Source organism: Phasianus colchicus, chromosome 1 (assembly GCF_987193195.1).
Source record: "Phasianus colchicus chromosome 1, bPhaCol1.hap1.1, whole genome shotgun sequence".
Classification (NCBI taxonomy): Eukaryota; Metazoa; Chordata; class Aves; order Galliformes; family Phasianidae; genus Phasianus; species Phasianus colchicus.
In genome coordinates, this window is record NC_143436.1 from 181,815,133 (window position 1) to 181,840,713 (window position 25,581).

The window sequence follows — 25,581 nt, forward strand, 5'->3', positions numbered from 1 at the left end:
AAAAAGGATCTTGAGGGAATTATATTGAGTCAATATTTTGAGTCTGCTAATGTCAAAAGAACAGGGATTAAACTCAATGGATGTTGCCTGCAGAAATGTTGTGTTAAAAAGAACCCATCGAGGTGTAAATAGAGCATTTAGGAAAGGTACCTGCTTGATAGAAGAACTAATGAAGTACTTGCATTTGAAGAGCAATTGGGGGAACTGAGGCTATTTAGCTTGAGAAAGAGAAGATTGAGGGGAGGCCACATCGCTCACACATCAATCCTACAGCTACCTGAAAAGAAGTTGCAGTGAGAAAGGTGTCAGTCTCTTTTCTCAGGCATTTTCTCAGGTGACAAGTGATAGGACATGAGGAAACAGCCTCAAGTTGTACCAGGAGAGGTTTAGACTGGATATCATGAAGAATTTCTTCATGGTTAGAAAGGTTAGGCATTGGAGGGGGCTGCCCATGGAAGTGGTAGAGTCGTGATTCCTGGATGTATTTTAAGAGATTGTGGATGTGGAATTTAGGAACATGGTTTAGTGGTGGACTTGGTCTTGAAGGCCTTTTCCAACCTAAATGTCCCTGTTTCTAGTATTAACTATAACTGGTTACAACTACAAAGATATTCCTTTGCATGAGGGAATAAATTTATGGAGAATAAATGATTAACTGTCTCAGTAGAATCAGTGAAATGGAATTTAGTTATATAAAAATCCATCATTTTAAAACCAAACTTGAACTCGAGAGGAATAATGACAAGTGACTAAAACCGAGTGGTCCTCACTCAAGTGATCTGAAAACAGTCAGATGTAACATTGGTGAATGAGGAACTGCTGAGTGCAGCCTTTATTCATCCGTGGTGCTGAGGACCAAAGGATGGCAACAGCAGTAGCATTCTTTAAATAGAAAAGAGAAGGCAGGAATAAATGTTTAATTTTTATTATAAAAGGAGGTTAGTAGTGGGCTCCAAAATCTCTTCTGTTCAACGTGTACAGAAACCATCTGGAAGGAGGGATACTTCTGACGTTTTGTTATTGTTACACAGTTATTCAAGTCTGTTAAAACTAGAGCTCACTATAAAGAACTGAGGAATTCAAAACAAAAAGCGTTATAGAACTTACATCTCAACTGATTCTTGAGATTCGCTTTAGAAAGTCACTGGAGAGAAGTATGTATTTGAGTGGTGTGAGTCATCTGTCCTATTTTGAGTGCCTGCTGAATGATTTTATAGGTATAAAAGGAATTAAGAAAATTAGCTCAGACACACAAGATTGTGCTGTAGACCTCTAAAATATAGAGAAAGATATCCCATCATAGGTATTTGGACAGCCTATTCAGATGAAGGTCAGGATTGATGCATGTAGAGTGGTGATAGTCGTAGACTCATGAAGGTTGGAAAAGACCACTAAGATCATCCGGTCCAACTGTCAACTCATCACCACCATGCCCTCTAAACCTTCCTGCCACATTTACCCTTTTCTTGAATGCCTCCAGGGACAGTAACTCCCTGGGCAGCCTGTTCCAATGCCTCCCCTCTCTTTCTGAGAAGAAATTTTTCCTAACATCTAACCTGTACCTCCCCTACTACAACTTAAGTCATTACCTCTCATCCTAAATGAATGATAATGATGAAGCTGGTGAAACTCAGCTGTGCATGTAACGTGACAGGCTGTTATTGTTTCATTCAAGAACAGTTGTGAGCCTGCAAACATCATCTCAGCACCAGTGTGATTGAAAAGATAAACACAATTTAGGGGATTTTGAAAGATGGGAATTTATAACCAACTTAAAGCATGTAATGCTACCGTAGTGTACCAGTGATGCTCCCATACTTGAAGGGTACTTAAGTATGGTCAAAGGCACATAATGGTAGACATTTGAAGAATACCTAACATTTTTTCAGCTTGGGTGAGGAGAAGGTGACTGGTATGTATATAAAAAGAAGTCACAATCAGTATAAACATTGTCATAGAAAGCAACTACTTCTGTATCAAATCATGCTTAACATGGTGAAGGTTTTCATTCAAGCAGTAGATGAAGGAAACTGTAGAACTTGTATTGTAGAGCACAAGATATTTTGGGGGCTGTTACTGTGAGCAGGAGGAGAGAGGACATGGTGATTGTAAACTGCAGTTTCATTGGTAATTATTGAATATGGAAATATGAATACAGTTGTGTCTCAGGATTTCCACATGCTGAGAGAGTTCTCCTCCGCATTAAGAGAATTGCTGAGAGCAGATTTGTAGCAGGAGTGTGCATGAGCTTTTCTCCAAACGTTTTAGCTATTGCTGGAGATTGATTTTTGCAATGTAAAGTAGTCAGAATGCAGTGCAGTGTAGAGCTGAGTTCAGTGTTCTTCATTCTATTTTTTTGTTTGTTCATTTGTTTTAGGATAATATTTCTTAGTAATGTTGGAAGAGTGCTCCCTGGTTTATGTATCTGGTTTTTTTTTTTTTAGTTTATGATGGCTCTGAAGTTTGCAGTGACTTTGGATCAGCTGTACTGTGGTTCTTTTTTCTTACTAGACAAAAAGGCACTACATCACGTGGTTTTATTAGAATGAGTTTCATAGAATCATAGAATCATAGAATCACCAAGGTTGGAAAAGACCTCCAAGATCATCCAGTCCAACCGTCCGCCTATCACCAATATTTCCCACTAAACCATGTCTCTAAATACAACATCTCCATGTTCCTTCATGACTAGCTCTTGGCTAAGTCTTTTCAGAGAAGATTGAGATCTGTTGTGTGATTTCATTCATCTTACTGGCTAAATGAACTAGAGCAGGTGCTCAAAGTACATCTTCATGTCAGTTACTGCTCAGGGTGATGCTTTCTGCTGTATAAGTGTGCAACTGCAATGTGTTTTAGTTGTCCAGATCATAATTCATGGTGCCAAAGACCTGCAGTACCATGCAATCTCACATTTAAGTTTCAAAGATTTTTTTTTTTGGTTGGTTTTCGTAAAAAGAAGCATTATACATTCTAGTTTCTCTCCTCTGTTAAGTTCTGAAATGGTTTAATCATTTCTGTATAGCCTATCACCACAAAATGTAATGATTTTCATCCAGTGGTGATTGTGTCTTTGTCTTAAATTAACCGACTATAGGCATACCCAGTTTTCCATATCTTTAGGTAGAATGTGTTCTTCTTGGCAGCATTATAAGGTCAGCATCAGGATGAAGTGTAGGTTTCTATATTTACTTTATAAACCCGTACTGCACTGCATATCTGTGCTGTCATCTGGGAGCTCAGTGAGGCAGTCTTCAAAAAATCTTCCATCTCTGCTGTGTTGATTGAGCAAGGAACTTTTGTGTTCAGCAGGGACTCCAGCATCCAGCCATCTATTGTCAGTTTTGGTATGATGGCATGGTACACTACTTTGACACATATAAATTATTTTCTTCTTGTGGGCAGAAAACATATCCGTAGAGATGAATGTGCTATCTTTCAGAAGAACAATGGGAGGAAACTGCTGAAGGTCTGCAAATGATATCCTGCATAGGATGGGAGAAGGGAGATTAAAAATCTGCTGAGTAATTTCATTCATCTTACCTGTTGCAACTGCTTCTGTTGGGTTATTGTTGTGATTTCTTAGGCATGACTACTCACATAGAGGAAGTTAGTGCTACAGACAAGACAGCTGCTTTTGAAGAATGAGTACAGGGTGCATTTTTACTACAATCCCATTAGAAAATGATGATCAATATGATATTATTTCATGCCTCACTCCCGTTCAGCTTCACGGACTAAACGTCTGTTGTGCTCAAGCCATACTTGCCCTAACAAATCTTTATCCACCCATGAAGTCTCCTTTTTTCAGGAGCTCCCCAAGATCAGACAAAAGAGGTATGCCATCTCCATGCTGCTTGTTTTGATCTCTTGAGCCTAGGTTTTAAATTAAGATGAAAAGCAAATTCTAGTGTATCAGTTTGCTTTTGCTTGTTCTTCATATTGTAGAACTGGATCTAATACAACCCTCTTGTTCTTAGCATTTTCTTGCCCTGCTTTTTGGCTTTTGTTTGCAGCAGGTTGGCACGGACTTCAGTTATCTCGGTTTGTAAATTCAACCTCTGCCACAGCTGTCATATGCATGCTAATATGTTAAACTTAGAAACATAATGAGAAATCCCCATATCTTTTATTTTCAGTGGTGAAGAAGCTTTTTTTTTTTTTTTTTTAAATAATGGGAATAAAATACACAATACTAATCTTTTCCATAGGCGTAAAAGAGCAGGCCTTAAAATCTGATTCTTTCAAATTTGACTGCAGTGCCCAAAGAAAACTGAAAGTTTGAAGTTGGTATATTTCTGCTTTTTACTTTTTTCATCAAGGAAAGCAGATTTGCGTCTTACTGCTTCTTACTCACTAAAGGATACAAAAAGGCTTAAAAATAAATAAATAAATAAATAGGAAAACATTTTTTTTACTGACAGTTTGATGATACAAAATATGCATGAAGTATTCAGTTCTTACTACTGTTAGCTTTAAGCAACTTCTCTAGTTCCTTCTGCCCTTGACTGTTATAAGTAGTTCAATTTTCCCAAATTCATGCTGTTAAAACGTACGTAATCCTTTCATTTCATCAATAGATGCTTGTGGGTGTATGGAGACTGATTTCTGGAACAGTGCCTCAGTAGAAATTACCATTTATTTGGATGCTGAAATTCTACTCGGGATTTTTTTTTGCTTTTTGATTAAGTTTTACTAAAAGCAAGTGAGAAAGATTAATTTGTATAGCTCATCAGACCATTTCAATTTTGGCCATGAACTAATTTTATTTAAAAGTCTCTACAGTAATTTGTATAACATGAATTTAAATGCTTCAGACATTTATTTAAAGTACAAAATGGCATTAGCAATGCTGCCTTTATTTACAGATTTACTGAATAGAGTGCTGATATTATAGATTTCCAAAAAGGGAATTTGCACGTTGCCTTCCCTTGGTTAGAATCTGTAAAATGGGAAATTGCTTTCAACCTCATCATCTTCTCTTGCTGCGCAAACCTGTCTATTGTACCTATTTGCATTTCCATCATCATAAATAAAAATAACAGTCTGCAAGTGCCTTACAAACTAAACTGGAAGAATGCAGGATGCTGCTGCTGTTAGGTAACAAATTTGTTCTTTCTTCACCTGGGGAAACCCTTGTAGGGCAGTATTTAACAGACACGATCACATCCTTACAAAGCTCTGTGCATTGTTGCTTTTTACATTCACTTGAAGATGTAAGCATGCATGTGGTGTACTGTAGAAAAATTAATACAGAAACCTGAGAAAAAAAATTCCATTTGTCTTGTTCTGTGTTCCACTAGGCTTCGGTTGAATGCAGTAAACAGCTTTCTGTGTGTATTGCATGGACACTGACTTAAAACTGTTCATTGGAACCAAGCTGAAGTTGTGAGAGCTAGGTTAGAGAAGAAAACCTGGGAAAACTAGGAACTCTATAGATGCAGCACATGTTAAACATCCATGTAAATGTTTTGTGTTCTTTATGATTTATGCTAAGGTTACCGGATAAAGTACAAATGAAGAGACCTCATTGTGGCCTTCCAGTATTTGAAGGGAGCATATAAACAGGAGGGGGAACGGCTATTTACAAGGGTGGGTAGTGATGGGATGAGGGGGAATGGTTTTAAACTGAGACAGGGGAGGTTTAGTTTAGATATTAGGAGGAAGTTTTTCACACAGAGGGTGGTGACACACTGGAACAGGTTGCCCAAGGAGGCTGTGGATGCCCCATCCCTGGAGGCATTCAAGGCCAGGCTGGATGTGGCTCTGGGCAGCCTGGTCTGGTGGTTGGCAACCCTGCACACAGCAGGGGGGTTGGAACTAGACGATCATTGTGGTCCTTTTCAACCCAGGTCATTCTGTGATTCTGTGATTCTATGGAGACTTGTACAGGACAGCCTGTTTTGTGCCTTAAAATTGAGGACATAGATAGCTGTAGGGTTACATGCTAATCATTTGTACCTCAGAACGCAGTGTTCTGAGGTTGAAGGTATTTTGTTTGGCTTACATTTCATTTCACTGGCTCGAAGATAAAGTTTTATCTGTCTTGATATCTAATTGTAGCAAAATGTGCAGTTTTCAAATAGCTGAAACAAGGAGTTTGCTCCCTAACCATTGAACGACAATCAGTTGTTTGCTTCTTGCTTGGCTTTCCATTGCTCAGAGGTGGCCCAAACTGCCTTACTTATGAAAATTGCTCATAATGTTCTCCTGTCAGCAACACAGACCTCAAAAACATTGTGTTGATATTTAAGAATTCTTTGATGTTCTGTGTTTACTGTGTTATTTTACTAGGAAGAGAAGTTTGGGAAATGCCTGTATGTGGCATTAAAACTACAAATTCAGTTTCTGTGGTTATAGGAAGGAGTTACAGCAACAAAATTAACATGATAAAGTTTTATCTTAATAAAGTTTGAGATGAGATAGACTTATTTCTGTGGTGATTTTGTTGTAAACAGTGTGTTTAAATTTAAGTGTGGTGACATGTTCTTATGTCACTCAGGTTTATATTTTAAATAATAGTTTATTCTTTTTTGCAGCTTCCCAAAATATATTATGAGTACAGCATTCCACAAATATTAACTCTGTCATTTAAAGTTGAAGACGTCAGCGTTGCCATGGCAATTTAAAATCAAACTGATACATTTTATACAATCTATAGAAGTTTTTTGCAGATTTTCCAAGCAGATGCACTTCTATTAGCTTATATGGAAGTAACTTTGAATGTGATTGTGTTAAAGAAAACAATAGAAGCAGAAGTTCAGCACTTACATACAAAATAGAACGAGAAAATAAGCTGAAAATAAATCTGAAAAATGCAGGTATATTTTGCTACCGTGCTAATTGCATTTAATGGAATTAGAGGAAATTTCAGAGGAAATCTGAAGAGGAAAAGGTGCAATCAGTGTATTATGTAGGAGTAATCCCTGTTGATTAGGAGTTCTGTGAGTTGAGGTTTACTTTCAAATGATATTAAATCCTTTAGTAGGGCTTTCTTTCCACAGTGTACACCCAAAGAGCAAGTATTACCAGCAGAGGGAGAGATAAGAAGCACAGCACACTTCAGATTGCATATGGAGGCTGCCAGCAGTGCGTAAGACTCCAGGGTTTTTACTGTAGCAATAAGGAAAACAGAATCAATATAAAATTAAACTGACATACAGTTCCAGTTTTCTGAACATGTGTTGGCAGAAAAATGAGGCTAAACCTGGAGTGAGCGGAGTACAGATCTGTGAGAGTTACTTTCATAAACAGCCCCATGCCAAGATGCCTACTGGCTTCAATAATGTAAAAATGAAAAAAAAAATAAATCAAATGTTGCATGAAATGAATATTACAGAAGGAAATTACTTATGTAATATAGTAATTAACATAAATAGTAAGAATATATTAAAGAAGATTTCATCAGCAAATGCAGCACGATGTTGTAACTTTTCCATCTCAAATCATTCTCATTTATCATTCTCATTTATGCATTGTCAGATGCTAATATTTTCTTGAGTTCCTGTACTGAATGATCAGATATCTCTTTCTCTTTTTAATTTTTTTTTTCCAGGGGGTCTGCCACATTTACACTGTAGTATAGCTGTCTAAATGAGGATTGTACATCAACATCCAGAGGATGATTTTTGTGTTCTCTTAGATGAAATTTGGATGTATTTCCTGACTATTTCTAAACATTTGTATAGTGCAGACCTTTCATTGGCCAGGGAAAGCAAAATAATGATGATGTCTCTGTAGGTTAAGCCCAAACTGCACCTGGCTTTGGAAAACAGATCCTCTGTCAGATAGATGGAAGAAAATTCACAATTACATGCCATGAATTGTAGGAGACTGTCATTTTGCCTGGTGGTAGGAGGTGAAAACTGCCTGTGTATTCTCTGGGTAATTGTTACTTGCCAAAGGAGGAGGAAAAGTTGGAAAGTGGAGTACATCTATGAAGGAAGAATGTGGCCCATGGACCCAAAAAAACAAAGTGAAATGGGAAACAAAGGATGAGGGACTGAGAAGATGCTCTCTCTTATGAGGGTGTCAGATTAGGTCTACTTTTTTGGCCGTTGTCTGGTAGAAACAACAGTGTGAGGTGCGTTGTTGTTATGGCTGTCTGAATTTCTAATATTAACTTTGAGCTGGTCAGTGATATTCCTAGGACATCCAAACTTACAAGTGCTACATAACTGATTGCCAATTTCTCTGTGCAGCACAAAATACAACATGTCTGCATAGGCAGCATCAGGCCTGGCTTGGGAACTAAATGCACAACTTTCAGAATGCATTGACTCCCAGTTTAACAGATGTAAAACTTCACTTGTTGCAGCACAGGGACTTTCCAGCAACACCTTGGCATGGTTTCTCCTTTGAATTTGTACTAGCTGTGTGTTTTGTATGGAAGAACGTATTTATTAAATAAATTAATTTTTAAATGGTTACTTGCTTCTCTTCTGGCATTTAGGAGAGCACTGTCTTCTTGTTCTTTCAATTCCCCAGTAACTTGCTCAGAGAGTTTTGTTATAGCCAAGTAATGCAATTGACAAAGCATACCAGACACCTTATAATAAGAGTCGAAAGTTTTGAGAGAGAATTTCCATTTTCTTCCTGAATAACTTTTTTTTTTTTTAAGCTAACGTTTAGAATAGTATCTATTCTGATATAGATATTCTGATATCTATTCTGATATATAGAATACTATCTATTCTGCTGTAGTAGCAGTTGCATTTTATTGTATTTTAGTGCTGTCATGTAAGTATTTCTCATCTGCAGCATTTCGGGGAAAAACATTTTTAAGGAATTATGCTCTTAAATAAAGAAAAATAGAGATTTTTAACTGCTACTGGCAGAGGATGTGTTGATATTCATTGCTACTATTGCAATATTATGAACTAAATATAATTTTTGTTTATTTTTGTGACTTTTAAGACAGCAAAAGCATTGTTGAATGGATTTGCTGGCAGAAACTTGCAGCATATCTTATTTCAGTAGGAATACACAATTCTTGATGTATGACAGTTTTGCCTGTCTTTAAGTTTCTGACCTCGGTTAGAGGGACATTGTTATAATAGAGGATTTGCAAAGAAATTGTTAATCCATTCATGATGCTTTTTTCGAGGTGAAAATGTATCCCATTTTAACACTCCTGTAAAATTATCTAAAGGATATGATAAAATATGACAAGAAATGAAGATCCAGGGGCAGGGTGACCATGTGTAACTGGGTCTCTGTCTCAAAACTGCAGAATATGGCACTGTGCATTGGTGTTTGTGAATAATGGTCTTGTAATCTTGTTAAATGTGTGACAAAGGGAAATAATAATAGTAATAACAACCCTTCCTCCTTGTTTTTTCTTTGACAAGTGAAAGCTATATTGCTCAAGGAGCTTACTAATTATGAGGCTTTTTTATTGCGCAAGCCAGCTGAAAGAACTTTTTTCTTAGATCCTCTTTGTTTCAAATGCTTAGGATCTGAAACAGAGGTGTTGGTCTTAATCAGCGTTGCGTTCCTTAGTGTTTTCTGTTATTGTAGTGGGATCTGTAGTAGTATTTCAGTGTATGTCCTGGCAGCCAAAAGGGCCAGCGGGGCTCAGAAGGGATCTGATAAATGTCTATAAATATCTAAAGGGAGGTAGGTGGCAAATGGGTGAGGCCAGGCTCTTCTTGGTGATGTGTAGCGATAGGACAAGGAGTAATGGCCTAAAACTTGAACGTAGGAAGTTCCATACTAACACACAGAAGGACTTCTTCACAGTAAAGCTAACAGAGCACTAGAACAGGTTGTGCAGAGAGGTTGTGGAGTCTCCTTCTATGGAGATACTCGAGACCTATCTGGATGCTCACCTGTGTGACGTACTGTAGGGAACCTGCTTTGGCAGGGAGGTTGGACTTGATGATCGCTTGAAGTCCCTTCCAGCCCCCGAGATTCTGTGATCCTTGTGCGTCCCTTCCAACTGTGATTCTGGGATTCATTACCTTGTTTGTTGCTGGTGAAGCCTCTGTGATAGAGGTACTCTGAACCTGATCTGTACATGCTCTTTCTAAATGCCCCTTTTCTATGGCTTCTCTCACCAGAATCCTTCATTGGAACCTGTCTTTTCTTGTTCCTTTCTGAAAAGCTGCTTTGTGTTTATTTTATTGAGTTTCTTGACTTGCTTTGCCCAATCTTGTTGAACAAAATGTGTCACATCTTAAAACAAACTGCATTTTCCAGATTAAGTTTTGTATTTTTTATTATTCAGTTTTGTTAAAAATATCTGTTTGAAGCTGGTTCTCAATATATTAGTTTTCCCTGCTTAATATTTTATAGTTAACATCCCTAAATTTGCTTGTTGTAAAATGAGCCATTAGAATGTAGTCTGGTGAATTTTTGTTTTGTAAGTGCCATTCAATATTGCTATTCCTGTCTGTCATGGCTTTTACTGGTATAAACTCTTCTACACATCTCTTTGTTTCCAGGAAAAAATAAAAAATAACTGACTTACTGTAGCCACATTTACAGGTAGACCTCAAGTGGAACCCAGGCTGCCCTAGAAACTCACATTGACACTTTATATGTGTTCATTACAGACAATCCTGAAGTACTGAATGAATGATGTATGCACATGATTCCACCTTTGTATAAAGTCTGCGTAACACTGTTAGAATAGAAGATATTAATTTTTTCTTCCCTTTCCCTTCTCTTTGAGGAAGGATTCTAATTTTGAATTCTGAACAGCTACAGATAGATTTTCAGAAGGCACTGAGAGATCTCTCTGGTGCAGCTGGGGAATATTTCCCACCCGTTCTTCTGGACTCCAACTTTTACCAGTGATGTTTTTGTTATGCTTTGTTTTTTTTTTTTTTTTTTTCCCTTCTTTTTATTGCGTTTATAACTTATTAAGTTTCCTGAATTGCTCTTATTTTATTGATATCACTCAAGGTTACATACGTATTTGACTTTATTTTATTTCAGACCTACTCTTAAGTTTGAGTCACTGAATTTTAAATATTTTTCCATGTTTTCATCGTCACACGATAAAGAAAAGTACGGTTGCTGAAGAACAGCATCATCATTTCTTTCTGGTCTTACTGAGTTACCATTTGAAATGTAGCAAACTTGTGTTGTTCATTACTATGCCAGGAGAAAACCAAATCTGGTCTTTAGACAGCATTTTAGTAATGGTTACTGCTTTTAAGATGAGCCTTCTATTTTGGGCTCCATTGTCTTGTTGTATTCAGCACTTTATCCACTGTAGAAGAAAAACATCAACCAGCCTGTTTAACAAGATGAATATTAATTTCATCAGTAGATAGAATTGTTGACTAGTGTTCCTGTTGTATAACACAAAGACTTGCTTAATGGGATCTGTAGAGTATTTTTAAGTTGTTTGTGGAGAGTGCTGTTACATTAAAGAGATTGTGTTTAGCAAACCAGATATTTCCATGACTGTCCAGATATTTGCTTCTAAGTGCAAGGAAAGCAAAGCAGTCATGGCAGTCTGTGTATGATATTTCTGATATCCAAGATTTTGTTTTCCATTCTGTCTTTTCTTTGTAGTCTGCCAGCTGTCTTGTTTCATGTCTATTTGCATTCTCATGGCAGATTTATTAAAAGAGGAGAGAAAAAAAAGTAATAATGGAGTTGTGCTATTCTACAGGTAGTACTTATTTGTGTTTCTTTTAATGAAGCTCTAGTTCTACTTTTATCCTCATATGACAGTAGAACAGAGGATGGACTTTTTTACAACTAAACCACTAAATATTTTTTCTGCAGTTCAAGAATCTCCTGTTTATTTTAAATACAGAAGTACAGAATTTTAGTAAGACAACAAAAACAGAACTCTGCTGTTGAACTGTTGATTTTAATATACAGTGGCTTTCAGTAGGAAATGCACATCAGCAGCTGAATGTATTAGAGCTACATAAAGTAATATTAAGGAAGCTGGTATGTAGCTGCTTGGTGCTGGCAGTACTGAGCAGTTTTCAAAAGAAGCTGTTGGTCTGTTTCAGGGATATGCAAGATTCAGGAAGAGTAAGAGCTGATTTCTGTGTTTTGTGAAGGGATGCTAATTATCTACTGTCTAAAAAATGGCCTTTTATTTTTTCTTTCTTTGCAAGATATCTAAACTAACAACTTATGAGGTATATGGAAGATTTTCTTTTATTTGGAGAATGTGTCTCAGTTATGATAATCTGTTATCTTAAATTGTGGCTACATATGAACATTGAAGGTGGAAGGGAGACCTTTCCAAATACACTATGTGATTTGAATCAGTAAGAAAATAGAATGAAGCTACCTTATGTGCAGTAAGTCACATACATAAATCAGAAGTCCATTGTGACTGGATTCTTTGTAGGTCTCATTACAATGGAGACGGTTACAAGGGATCTGTCTGAAAGTGCAATATTATTTAGCTGTGTATTCTAGATATCAAACATTTGAAGTGTAGATTTATTAATGTTCTTAGGTTGGATTTAATGTCTGTTTTAATAATGAGGTAAAATGCCTCTAACCAAAATATCTGAGTGACTATTTTTGAAGAGAAGCCTCTTAAATCAGGCTTCAGCAAATCGTAATTCTCTGTTGACACCCTTGACCCTAAATCTTTTTGAATCTTTTGAATGTTTACAGTATTTATCTTTTTGTTCAGGAACCCTCTGTACTGAGAGGAAGAGACATTTAGTAAATTGACTGCATTGGAAATTTGTTTTTCAGCTCAGATATTAATATTTTATTTCAAACTGTTAAGTTAAAAGTGTCTCAGATGCAAACCAGCTCGTCCTGGGAGGAAATGCAGCTTTCTTGCTGTCTTCAGCTCTGTTGGCATGATGTAGTTTCAGCTAAAATATCTACTGAGTAGTGTCATTGGTTTTGGTGTTACTGTACATGAGAGAGCAGGACTCCAAGTCTTGAAGACAGGTATATGCATTTTCCTTTCTTTTTCAGTTATTCCCTGGGCAGATGTTTCTAAGTGCTTTAAGAGAATTTTCAAGAGATTTTCTTTCATTATCTTGACAAAGGCACTTCATTTACATAATCACTGAAAATAATGTACCTGTTAAATGCCTTTAGTTGGCATTAGTCCTTTGCTAGAGGTACCTCAGTCAGTGTTTTAATGTCTATTAGGATTTGTTGCAAATACACTTTTATCATTTCCCTAGTAATTCTTGAAGCAAAACTACTCATACGTAAATCTGCTAATGCTCTGAAGGTCTAGCACCTTCAACAGCAAGAGATCTATACAATGTGGTTTTTTTTTTGTTTTTTTTTTTTTCCCCTGTCATTTTGATAAGGAAATTACTGAAACTATTCAAGGTAAAATTACAGTCAGGTATAGCATGAGTTATTACAGCATTGGGACTTCATTTATGGAAGAAAAACTTGGAAAAATTATTTTGAAAGCTTTTTACTTTTGCTTTAGTTGTGTATGTTGAATGTTTAGGGTATTACTGGCACGTAATCTTATAACTGTATAGAGTAAGCTGAAACAGTTAAATGTGTAAATACTTTCGTAAGTTCCTTTTACAGTCAGTCTTTGTAATTAAGACTTGCTAAGTCTTCATTTCAGTGATACAACGAGGAATTTATTTGTCATCAGCAAAGGTTGATTATATAAGGCTGATGCTATACACACACCCACACATGTATGTTGCATGGTGAAGCTTAGTGAAATCTTTTATCATTTGATTTTGTCCTATGGTGCACATAAATTTTTTCCTTTCCTTTTCTTTCTGTTCACTGTCTCTTGTTGCCCTTGCCCTGTAACCCCTGCATCATGTCCAGTTCCTATACACAGACACCATTCCTTCTAAGTAGTGTTCAGGTGAGGTATATCCATTCCATGTGGGTTTCCACAATATTAAGACCCTGTAAGATACTATTAACCATCAAACACATCTTCATAACAAATACTAAGTATTTTCAGAACTTTCTTTTAAATAAATGGCACCTACCTGAAATTTAACAATTAATTATCAAACAAGCAAAAAAGTGAATTATTCAGCCTTGTTCTGGTAAAGTTAGTTGTGTTGGTTATCCCTATCCAGGAACAGATCCATTCAAGAAAGACAAAGTGTTGAAAACAAAGACTTCTCCACAGAATGGCTTAGCGTTGTTCACCTGAGGAGAATGTTGGCATGTTTTCATAGAGCATAAAGATGAGGCATAGATTCATAGTGATAGTTGTTGTAGGAAAGGAAGAGGAGGGGAAAGACTGAAATAGAATATGTGATAGTACATGATTAAAAGAAGATTGTGCATCTATTTTAAGTTGGAGTTTTGTCAAGGTTATATTGAAATACCTAGCTCTTAACTGGTGACGGAATCTAGTGATATACTCCTCTTCCTGTTGTTAAACATCTGTACTTTAATACCTAAGCTGTCTGAAACAGGGTATGATTGCTCTCAGGAGATGTATCTGATAATAGTATGGTTTGCAGATGCTGTATGGAAGGGAGCAGTGCTGCTTCTGCTATACATTTTATCCTTTTCTTAGTAAAGGATATTACAAAAAGCTAAGTATGCTTTTTTCCCAACTTATTTATATTTAAATGCAGTTTTTTTGGTCTGTCTTTTCAGCTTATGGAAAAAACTGACAGAGACTACTACACTCTGGATGACATGTTTGTTTCCAAAGCAGCAAAAAAATCACGCAGTGGGGAAGAAGAAGAAGTGCAAAGAAGAAAAGCAATACGTGAGCACCAACAGCTTGCTGCACGCATGGAAAAATGTCCTTACTGTTTTGATAGCAGTGAACTTTCTAAACATCTTATTATTGCAATTGGTACCAAGGTAAGAAAATAGCAATTTAGCACAAAAGTAAATATAAAAAAGAAAGAATAGTAGAGTGACTGAGTTAAAGAACACAGTTGCTTCTTTCTTTGATTATTCTGCATCTTGTTCTCCCTGCCCTTCCAATTGATTTCAAGGATTAGGGAGAAAAACGTATGAATCTGTTGTGAATTACAAATCTAGTCTTTGATATCAGAACTTCTGATTTGTGGAAAACATAAAGCAATAATGAAAGATCTAAGTGCAGACTATAGGTGGATTTGTGGAAGGCTAAATCATACCACACTGGAGGATATTTGAACTGATTAAGATCTGTATCTCAATGACATCAAAGAAACCCAAGTGTAGAATTTCATTCTTAAGCTTAAAATCCTTTGAAATAAACAAAACCAAACCTTCCTCATTTTGTTAATTCTTTTAAAATACATGTAAATATTTATAAAGGGATTTATAACAGCCCTTGCTGCATATACTTTGCTGTAAGTAGAAGATAATGGCTTCTATTGGTTTGAACTGTAGCAGATGATGTATTTCTTCAGCTTAGCAATGAGAATATTTTTAACTCTGGAATAATAGGCACTTCAGTTTTTGTTCACTCTTTATAGGTATACTTGTCTCTGCCAAGCAACCAGTCCCTAATTGAAGGTCACTGCCTGATAGCTCCTTTACAGCACCATACTGCAGCCACTCTTTTGGATGAAGAAATCTGGGAAGAAATCCAGGTCAGCTAAGAAACTGTCTCATGTTCCAACAGCTTTGTAAAATAATATTGTTTTGAATAACATGGTACACACTTGAAAAGTAGATACACAAGAATCTAATTAGGTTTAACAAGGCAAAGTGCAAAGTGGTTGCACTTGGGTCGAGGCAATCCCCGATATGAGTTCAGATCATGAGAAGAACTTATTGAGAGCAGCCCTTCCAAGAAGAACTTGGATGTCCTGATAGACAAAAACTTGGACATGAGCCAGCAGTGTGCACTTGCTGTCCAGAAGGCCAACAGCATCCTGGGGTGCATCAAAAGAGGTGTGACAAAAGGGAGAGAGTGGGGATTGTCACTCACTACTCTGCCCTTGGGAGGCCCCATCTGGAGTACTGTGGCCATGGCTGGAGCCCCCAGTACAGGAAGGATGTGGAGCTCTTGGAGCAGTTCCAGAGGAGGGCCACAAGAATGATCAAAGGGCTGGAGTACCTCTCTTATGAGGACAGATTGATGGAACTGGGCTTGTTTAGTCTGGAGAAGAGAAGGCTCCAGGGAGACCTCATTGCAGCCTTCCAGCACGTGAAGTGAGCTTACAAACAGAAGGAGTACCAACTTTCTACACAATCTGATAGTGGTAGGACAAGGAGGAATGGCTTTAAACTAAAAAGAGGGGAGATTTAGGTTAGATCTTAGGAAGACATTTTTCACTGACAGGGTGGTGAGCTGCTAAAACAGGTTGCCTGGAGAGGTTGCAGATACCCCATCCCTGGATGCCAAGATGAATGAGACCCTGGGTGGCGTGATCTAGTAGATGGCAACTCTGCTTGGAACTAGATGATTTTTAAGGTCCCCTCCTACCTAAGCCATTCTATGATATGATTGTGTGATACTTGTCGTGTCTATTTTAATAGTTTCCAACCTGTCAGCTCATTTTGATCTCACTAAGGGATAGAACATGTTTGCATTATAAAAGGAAATTCATGGTCAAAAGTTGGTAAAGGGAGATACAGAACTGAAGAAAAGTTTCAATTTATAAGCCCTAGAAAAAAAAATGCCTAAGAATGTTGCAGAACTTCTTGGAGATCCTGGCAATAAATGAGAGGGATGTGTCAAGACTGACATAGGTACAGCTGATCCCTTGCAGAAAGTGTAATAACTGGTTAGGTTGCACTATTAAGAAAATGATTGTCAGAGAAGAAAGATCACTTATAATGAAGCACCAGCTAAAGATACATTTTTACATGAGCTTTTTTTTTTTTTTTTTTTTAAGCTAATCTGATTTTGGGCTAGATATCAAGAGAGAACTATTTTCATTTTTACTCATATCAGTGAGGTCCCTGTTAGAATACAATTTCCTTCTTTAATAAGATTTTTTTACAATAAAAGTGCCAAATGTGATGGATCAAGCACTCATGTGAAGACATTTTGAAGTTTATTTGAGTTTTGTTTTCTTTGGTAAAGGAAAATAAAGGGAGACACATAAGAAACTTCTGCCTAAAAGATAGATAGCGATCAGCCTCTCTTAATTCCACCATTGGGATTGTTACAATGGAAAAACAACTTGTATCAAAATATTGGAGAATATTTCAAACAAGATAAAAAAAAAAAAAAATTAACAACTTCCACAGTTGCTAAGTTTAAAATCAGGTTAATACATGAGTATGAAATGGTTTAAGTAACTTTGATCTTGCCTCGAGTCTAGCATATGGGTTCTCTGACTTTCCACAGGTACTCCCAGCACTGATACTCGTGGCTGATGTAATTTTTGTAAAGTGTTGTTTTGTAAATTACTCTCCTCCCTAGGAAGAACAAAGAGGAGAACTTTCATATATGAATGGAAATGCTTCAGAAAGTTGTGTAAGAAGGGAACAAGCATAATATGATCAGAAGGAAAAACAAAGCATGAGGGTGAAGTGGTCTATATATTTATCCTGTATCCTCTATTTTAACCTATTGTCTTTTAACAAAATAGGGTTATAGAATAAACGATTCAAAATAAAAGATGATCCCTTTTGTAAATGTATAGGGGAAGGAAAATAGGATAAAGACAAGATAAGTAAATGCAGTTTCTGTATTCAGTTCTGGAATTTTTCTTGCTAGAAAATACAGCTTGTTGGTAAACTCATCATATGTGAATGTGTTAACGGTGAGTTTAAATATTTCTTTGTGGCAAAGTACTTAGGAGGTGATGGTCACGTTATTTTGCAGCTTTTGTGTATTCAGTAGGAGGAGTCTGGAAGGCTTCCATAGGAATATAAGCACACACACACTCGACGACCAAAGTAACTTAATGATGCCAAAGCCCTATTTGGTTTTGCTGTTGACAGAAAAAAAAACATCTCTTATTACAGTATATTGCACATGTTTTAGCTCTATTTATTATTTTTGTTTTCCCCGAGATATGTTGGAATAAAGCAAGAAAGGTTCTTTTATATTGTGTCCTCAGGCACTTGAATTTAACATTATGCATGTTTTAGAAGTTACCTACTTCACTTGACAAAGTAAATATGCATCTAATTTTTTTTATATAAAAATACATAAATCTTTGCATGTTCTGTTGCCTGAGTTGTGACATGTATCAACATACTGTGTATTTGAGCATGAACCATGCCTCCTTGATGAAAATATTGAAGGGCACAGGTATCAGTACAGACCTATGAGGGTCACCACATGTCACTGACCTCCATAGAGACACTCATCTGTTGGTCACTGCCCTCTGGGTATGATCTTGCAACCGGTTTATCAACCCTTGAACAGTCCACCCATGAAATCCCTATCCTTCCAGTATGGAGAGAAGAATGTTACAGGAAGCCATGTCAAAAGCCTTACTGAAGTCCAGATAGATAGCTCTTCTCTTGTCTTTTGATACAGTTACATCATCATAGATGGCCAGTAGGTGGTCAGGAAGGACTTGCTCTTGGTGAAGCAGTGCTGGTTGTGTCATACCACCTCTCTCCGTTCCTTCTTAACATAATTTCTGGGAGGATCTGTTCCATGACCAGTGGTGAGGCTAGCAGGTCCATAGTTCCCTGGGTGGTCCTTTCTAAAATTCTTAAAAATGGGTTTGACATTGCCTTTTTTGTAGTCACCAGGAACTATCACCTGACTGCCATGATTTTTCAGATATCACCTCTACCTTAGGACTCTGGGATGCATGTCACTGGGACCCATAGATTTATGGGTGTTCAGTTTTCTCAAGTGGTTTTAAACCTGATCTTTGCTTACAGTGGGGGAGATGTTGCTCACCCAGTTCTGCAGTTGCAGAGGCAAAAAAGTTGTTGAGTACTTCATACTTCTCCTTGTCCATTGTTACCAGCCTGCCTGTATTGCTCCCTGGTGGGGGGTATGCCTTCCTGGACATTCCTTTTCTTATTGATATGCCTCTAGAAGCCTTTCTTACTCTTCTTTGTGCTTCTTTCCAAGACCAGTTCCAGTTGGGCCTTGGCTTTCTTTACCCCCTCACTTCACAGCCAAGCAGCATCCCTATACTACTCCCAGGTATCTGTTCCTGCTTCCACAGCCTATGCATTTTCTTGTTCTTCAGTTTGATCAGCTGTGCTGGTCTCTTGCCTTCTTTTCCTGACTTTCTACACTTGGGGATTGTGAGCTCTTATACTATGGAAAGCTACCTTAAAGATCTACCAGCTCTGCTTTTCTCCCCTTGTCCCGAAGTACAGATTCCCAGGGGGTTTTGTTGACTTAATTCCCTGAAGAGCTGGAATTCAGCTTTCTTGAAATTCAGCATCCTGATTTTTTCTTTGACTGATATCCCTCAGGACTGCAGACTCCACCACTGCATGATTACCACAACCCAGGCAGTCTCCAATCTTGATGTCACCAATCAGTTCACTCATATTGGTGAGCAACAGATCCAACATTGCATCCTCCTTGGTGGGGATGTCTATTACTTGGCTCAGGAAGTTATCCCTGATACATTCTGGGAGCCTCCTGGGTTGCCTACTTCTTATAGTACATCATAGTTATGAAATTCAACCCAGTTTTAATTCCAATTGTAAATAATAATAATAATAATAATAATAATAATAATAAATGTGATATTAACTGGAACTGAGTTTCTACAGTTAAGTATAATGCATATTTCACAATAGATTCCTAGACTTCATATGTTTGCACTGTAAGAAATACAGTTTGTATTAGATTGTTGAATAAAGTAGAATTTTCCTAGCGTGATCACCTCTGCTCCATTTTATTATGATTTTCTAAGGAATTATATGTCTATTAGTGAAATAATATAAAATATTTTATCTGGAAGCTTTGAAAAGCTAATTCAAATTATACATTCTTTTTCTTTTAACAGATGTTTAGAACGGCACTGGTGAAAATGTTTGAAGCTAAAGGCTTGGACTGTGTCTTCATAGAAACAAATATGAGTATGAAGAAACGATATCATATGGTATATGAATGCATTCCTCTTCCAAAAGAAGTAGGAGATATGGCTCCAATCTACTTCAAGGTATATGAAAAAAGCATTTTCTGTAGGTCATTTGAATGTATTTATCATAAATTATTTCTGGAAATGTTTTTTTATATTGAAGCACTAGTTTTGAAAAGGAAATTTTTTGTTTTTCTGATGAAGAAATGTTTCTTGATCTTTAAACAAATGTATTGATTTAGTATCTGAGAAATAAGCTTTTATAAGGGTGAGTTTGACTGAGTGCACACATACTTCAGTATTTATGAGTATATTATTTTATTTGTTCTTTGAAAATGTTCTTGTTCTCTGGAAATAAATATTATTATTGTTTTAATGAAGTGGAAGTCAGTGTGATGAATAGCAATGCAGTAACTTTTACAACACGTTTGTAACTCTCCACATAATTCATCTCATTGGCTCTGTTTTCAGTGCATTAAGTATTTTCTTTGAAAACTAACAGAAAGTTGAAGTACAAGCTTCAACGCAATGTCATTTGTGTTAAACTTTTTGAGGTTTCCACCATTAAAATATACAGTAAATGAAAATTAAATGAAAATGAGAAAGGTACCTACATTATGCATGCTTCCATATTATGAAAGATGCAGAGTCATTTTTAGAGGTCTTTGAGTGCAATCAGGCTTCTAATTTGGATTTTCCTTTTGGAGTTTAAAAATAGAAAAAAGGAAAAGAAGATAAAAGAATAAAAAAGGCTAATATGGCATAATGAAATCATAACAGGTTTATTATGAGCTTAGTAAAAAGAAAATGAGACCTTTTAGTTCCTAATAATTTGGAAGTTTTTTATTAGAGAGAAATTGTCAGGCAAAAGATAGATTTCAGGGGAAAAAAAGGAATAGAATTAAGTGAGTTTCAAGATATTAAATGATTCCTCTATAAAGTATGTTCTCAAAATCAGAAAAATTACCAAAAATAAAATTACTTTGTTAAGAAATAACTAGTACTTGCAGTGCCAAGTTCGCTTTACTCCATTGGAAAGTGAGTTCTTTGCTGTGTGAAGGGCTATTTTCTCATTTAGATAAATGATTTTACAGAAAGCTATAATGGAATCTGATGAAGAGTGGTCCATGAACAAGAAGATAATTGATCTTTCTTCAAAAGACATTCGGAAATCTGTAAGTAATGAAATGTATTGAGCACTGAAATTTTCAGCAAATTGCTTTCATCTGTTTTAGTTATTAACTGTTTCAAAAAGAGAAGAAAAGGAGCGCAATTGAATTAGTGGATCAGGAGATGGCATAGACATGATGAGCATTGGAGTCTGACTGAACTCCTAATTGATTAGAAAAGATTCCCATTTATTTCAGCAACAGATGGACTGAGCTGCAAACATTGCTTGAGAACAAAGCTGGCATTTTGGGTACACGTACCAGCTTAATTTTCTTGATTAACTTTAAGAATTAAGATAGATCAAAGATCTGCAAATTGCTGTCTGGAAAAGAATATGGTGTATCTTTTGCATTCACCTGGAACAGCCTTTGGTGTTGCTAATTTTATGAAGTGAAGATGCAAATAGTATTATGAATCTTATCTTCTATAACAAAGGAGCTAAAACATTTTTGCGTATAAATCTTAAATGAATAATCCTGAAACTGTTGAGTTCAAAAATTGGTCCATAGATATGCTTTGGATTTGTGCTTCTTAGCCTTACATAACAGGGAAAGTCAACACATGTCTCAAGAAAACAGAGTATAATTTTCTTGTCTGTGATAGAGCATCAGGACTTTTTTTTTTTAATGAATCATATGTTTTTGTGATTGTATTATGTACCCATTTGAAGGTAGATCACTTTTCAAATTAATTCAGGGCATTTCTTTAAATTAATAAAATGCATCTGTGTGTAAAGTGCTTCACAGTTGTGTAACTTTAACATTACTTTAGGAAAGAAAAAAAAAGAAAAGAAATGCCTTTGAGAAAATACAAAAGTAGGGTTTAGAGACTGACCTGAGGAAAATAGAGTTGCACTATGAGGTGGTGGTGTGTGGAATGAGAAGCAGACATGACTGTGACATTTATTGGGCTGATTGTGTGCAGAAATTGGGACCAGTTTTCTAGAGGCAGAGCCCTTGTACACGAGCCTAAGCAGCCAATGCTCTTGCACAGTATCAAAGCCTTTCTGTTTCTTACACTGTACCCTCCAGTAAACAAACTTAGGGGTAAGCAGTGGGCTGGGAGAGGGCACAGCTGGGACAGCTGATACTGACAGTGCAGCAAGAACTCTTCAGCAATAAATAAGCACTGGTGTATTATCAACACTGGCCTAGTTACCAGTCCAAAACATTGCTCTGTGTGGGCTGCTCTGAAGAAAATCCATCCACAAGCAATATAAGAAACACCTTGTGAAAATTTTCAGTTATTTGAACTGTAGCAGAGAAGATATGTATGAGTTTGAGGCTTTGTAAGCCTTACTATCCAGAAACAAATAATAAGCAAATTATGGAATTGTCCGCTTGGCAGTTAATGATAATTCCAGTCATCTAGTTGGGTTTTCCAATAATGTATTCTGTGTAGAGGTGTTTCCCTTCCCCTTCATGAAGAGTATCAATGTTTCCTCTGAGTAACCACTTCCTCGTACAACGCATCACCTTATTTTTAATAAATGTGCTTAAAATTTGTATTCACCCCATATAATTCAAAGCTGTGGACTCAGAAAGCCATTTGCTCAGTGTGCATGCTGCAGTCTAGCTCTTTTCTTGGCTCTGTCCCTCCCAGTCTCCTACCTGATGTATAGTGGTGTTCTCCAGGTTCTGTCACCTGGCAGTCTTTTTTTTCTTCTGTTTATGGTGTCTAGTTGACATGTATTTTTTTTCCATTTACCTGTTGGTCTTACTGTACTGTATTTTATACTGCACGAAGTTGTTTCCGAAGTGATTTAAAATAAAATGTGATACTACTAACTGTAAAATCACTTTCTTCAAGAAGTTGTGGGGAGGTTATTAAATGTTTGCAGTCTATTAAACATCTAAAAATGCATTTTTTTGTATTTAGGTTCCTAAAGGATTACCATACTTTTCAGTGGATTTTGGCCTTCAAGGAGGGTTTGCTCATATCATTGAAGATCAACACAAGTTCCCTCACTACTTCGGAAAGGTACTGTATACAAAACCAATTTACCAGTTGTACTCTGTTGTGTAAATTTTAAGTAATTAAACCAGTTGCTGCTATAACAGTCACTTTGATGTACCTTATCACAGTTCATTACTTGCCTTTTCATGGTAAGTCATTATAACTTAGCTTATGAATAAAGGATTGCTTTATTGTTTGATACTTAGAATTATAGATCAATTTTTCTTTTGAATCAATAGGAATTCTAGATATTTGACATATAGTCTGATAGATGGAAAATAACTGTTACTATTAAAGATGTTAACAATAGGGTTTTTGAGATGGTGATATCTTCATATAGGCACTCTGATTGCCACTTGTATAAAATAGAGGTCATACACACACAGGCTCACAGACAACTCTTAGTATAATACATATGTGGTTATATTACTCCATTGTGGCATAGAGAGTACATATAGAAAGTGCTGCAATAAAATCTTCTTTTCCTTACTATGTCACAGTGATCAGCTCTTGAAAGAGTCGGTATTAAAAAAGTTTGAAGAGAGATTAAGAAGTAATATAGCTTGAAAAAGTTGAGAGCAAAGTGAGCAGTTTTCTTTATTCTCAGCTTCCCATTTTTTGACACAAATATAGAAATGCATCAACAATCTTGTAGTGTTAGGATATTTTGTACTTACAAGAATTCTAGTGAGGCAACTGTCTCACAACTACAGTTTTAGTTCTTTAATTGATATGTTTTTCAGAATTTTCAATTTTTATAGCTAGCACAAATGATCTCATAATTGGAAAATTAGTGTTTTTACATTTTATGCTAAAATAGCATTAAATTATATTATAGTTTAGCATTTATTATTATCTATCTTTGTTTTACTTGCAAAGGAAATCATTGGTGGCATGCTGGACTTGGAACCACGGCTATGGAGAAAAGGAGTCAGGCAGAACTTTGAGGAACAGAGGAAGAAAGTGTTGCAGTTTGCACAGTGGTGGAAACCATATGACTTCACCAAAAAGAAAGAATAAGTACATCTTTGCAGCTAAGGACTCTATAAGCCATAAATTATGTTAAACGATATTACATTTATGAAATGTAATGCCAGTATATTAAAACCAGAATATTATGTATTACTATTATTTTTTAAACCCAGGAGTGTTATTTAATTGATTACCTCTTTCTGATTTAGATACTGTATGGATCACATGAACCTGCAAGCCTGACAAAACCAGAAGTTTACAGTGATTTTGGTTTTTAATTTTTTAGCTGAGCCATGTGTATCCACGTGACTGTTGGAATTCTTAAAAATATAGCGTTTTCTTTTGAGTTTTATAATATTTGAAACAATTTTTTATCTTGTAGCATAGAACCAGTGCTTAATTATTGCAGTATCTTTTTGTAGAAAATGGTGTAAATTTTATGAACATGTTGATTAAAACACATTGTTGCACTGCCTTTGAGTCTTCGTTTTCTTTTAGTTGAGACCATTGCAGTAATGTAAGTGTTCAGTTATGACGTGATAAAACCTTGTTGATCCTGTACACAATAATGCAATTTTCTGTACTTCTTTCAATATGCAGTAGTGTTTTCAATCTTACTTGTTGCACAAAGGATGATGAGATAGTCCGTAGCTGATGGCAAATAACAGTTTTAGTGATTGTGATTAGTACTGATGACAATTAAAACTGAAAAGGAAGTAGAGGGGAGGGAAGGGAAAGGAAGTTAGGGGACAGATATTCTCTGATGGACAGCCAAGAAAGAAAATCATCACAAGGGCCTCCCCAAATTACTCTTCTCCTCTGAGCATCCTTGCCAGTGTGGGAGATGATCTGTAGTAATACTTCCCAGATAGTAAATTCATAGTTTTCACTGGGACTGGCTCAAACTCCATCTTGATTGTTTCTGCTTATGTAATTGGAATATTTAATGGACTATTATTTACCATATTTTTCACTAGGTCTCATGTTTGGTTTTTTTTTGTGTGTGTGAAAGTTACAGAATGGGAGGGTGGGAAAAAGTGAGTAGAAAAAGGAAGATTCTTGAATCACTGGCAATCACAGTCCATGGGAAAGCTGACAAAGTAATCTCAGGCTTTGCAGGAGCAGAGCTAGGAGAACAGAGCAGGGACAGAGGTCAAGGAGGAAGACATTGCTGTGGTGTCCTCCCAGTGGAGAGAGTGCAAAGTTGCAAACAGAAGACTGATTGTTGCATGGAAAGGCTCCAAAATGGCACGTGGGAAGTCTTTAGCATAACAGTGGCTGAGGCATCGTTCTGGAGTGCCAACCTGGTTCTGCTCTTTTCCTGTTGAACCACTTGTCTGTACAAACTCTATTACCTACTGTAGTGAACTGCTCGGGTTAAGAAACGGATGACTAAATATTTCAGAGTTGAGTAAATGTTCATATCTGCTTTCTTAGTGGTCTTTTGCAACTATTCTGAAGAACTGGGAGGTTTTTTTTCTTATTTTTGACATAAGCACATAGCTTTTTTTTTTTTCCATTTTGCCTAGTAAATCTCTTAGAGGTAGAAAGCTATTACTGTGTTGTGAGTTTTCTGTAGGATCTTTGTGAACTTCTGTTACTACAAGAGAAATAACTTAAAAATAAGCTG

General features: G+C 36.5%; 1 protein-coding gene across 1 annotated transcript in view; it reads left to right on the plus strand.

Moving 5' to 3' along the window:
* Positions 1-24,445, plus strand: part of CWF19L2 (CWF19 like cell cycle control factor 2) — a 64,266-nt gene extending 39,821 nt beyond the window's left edge. Inside the window, exons 13-18 of the mRNA XM_031606171.2 lie at positions 14,545-14,757; positions 15,363-15,479; positions 19,779-19,934; positions 20,948-21,028; positions 22,902-23,003; positions 23,859-24,445. Of these exons, the coding sequence (XP_031462031.2) occupies positions 14,545-14,757; positions 15,363-15,479; positions 19,779-19,934; positions 20,948-21,028; positions 22,902-23,003; positions 23,859-23,999 (810 nt within the window). The 3' untranslated portion in view covers positions 24,000-24,445. The remainder of the gene's footprint in view (positions 1-14,544; positions 14,758-15,362; positions 15,480-19,778; positions 19,935-20,947; positions 21,029-22,901; positions 23,004-23,858) is intronic.
* The last annotated feature ends 1,136 nt before the right edge of the window (positions 24,446-25,581 follow it).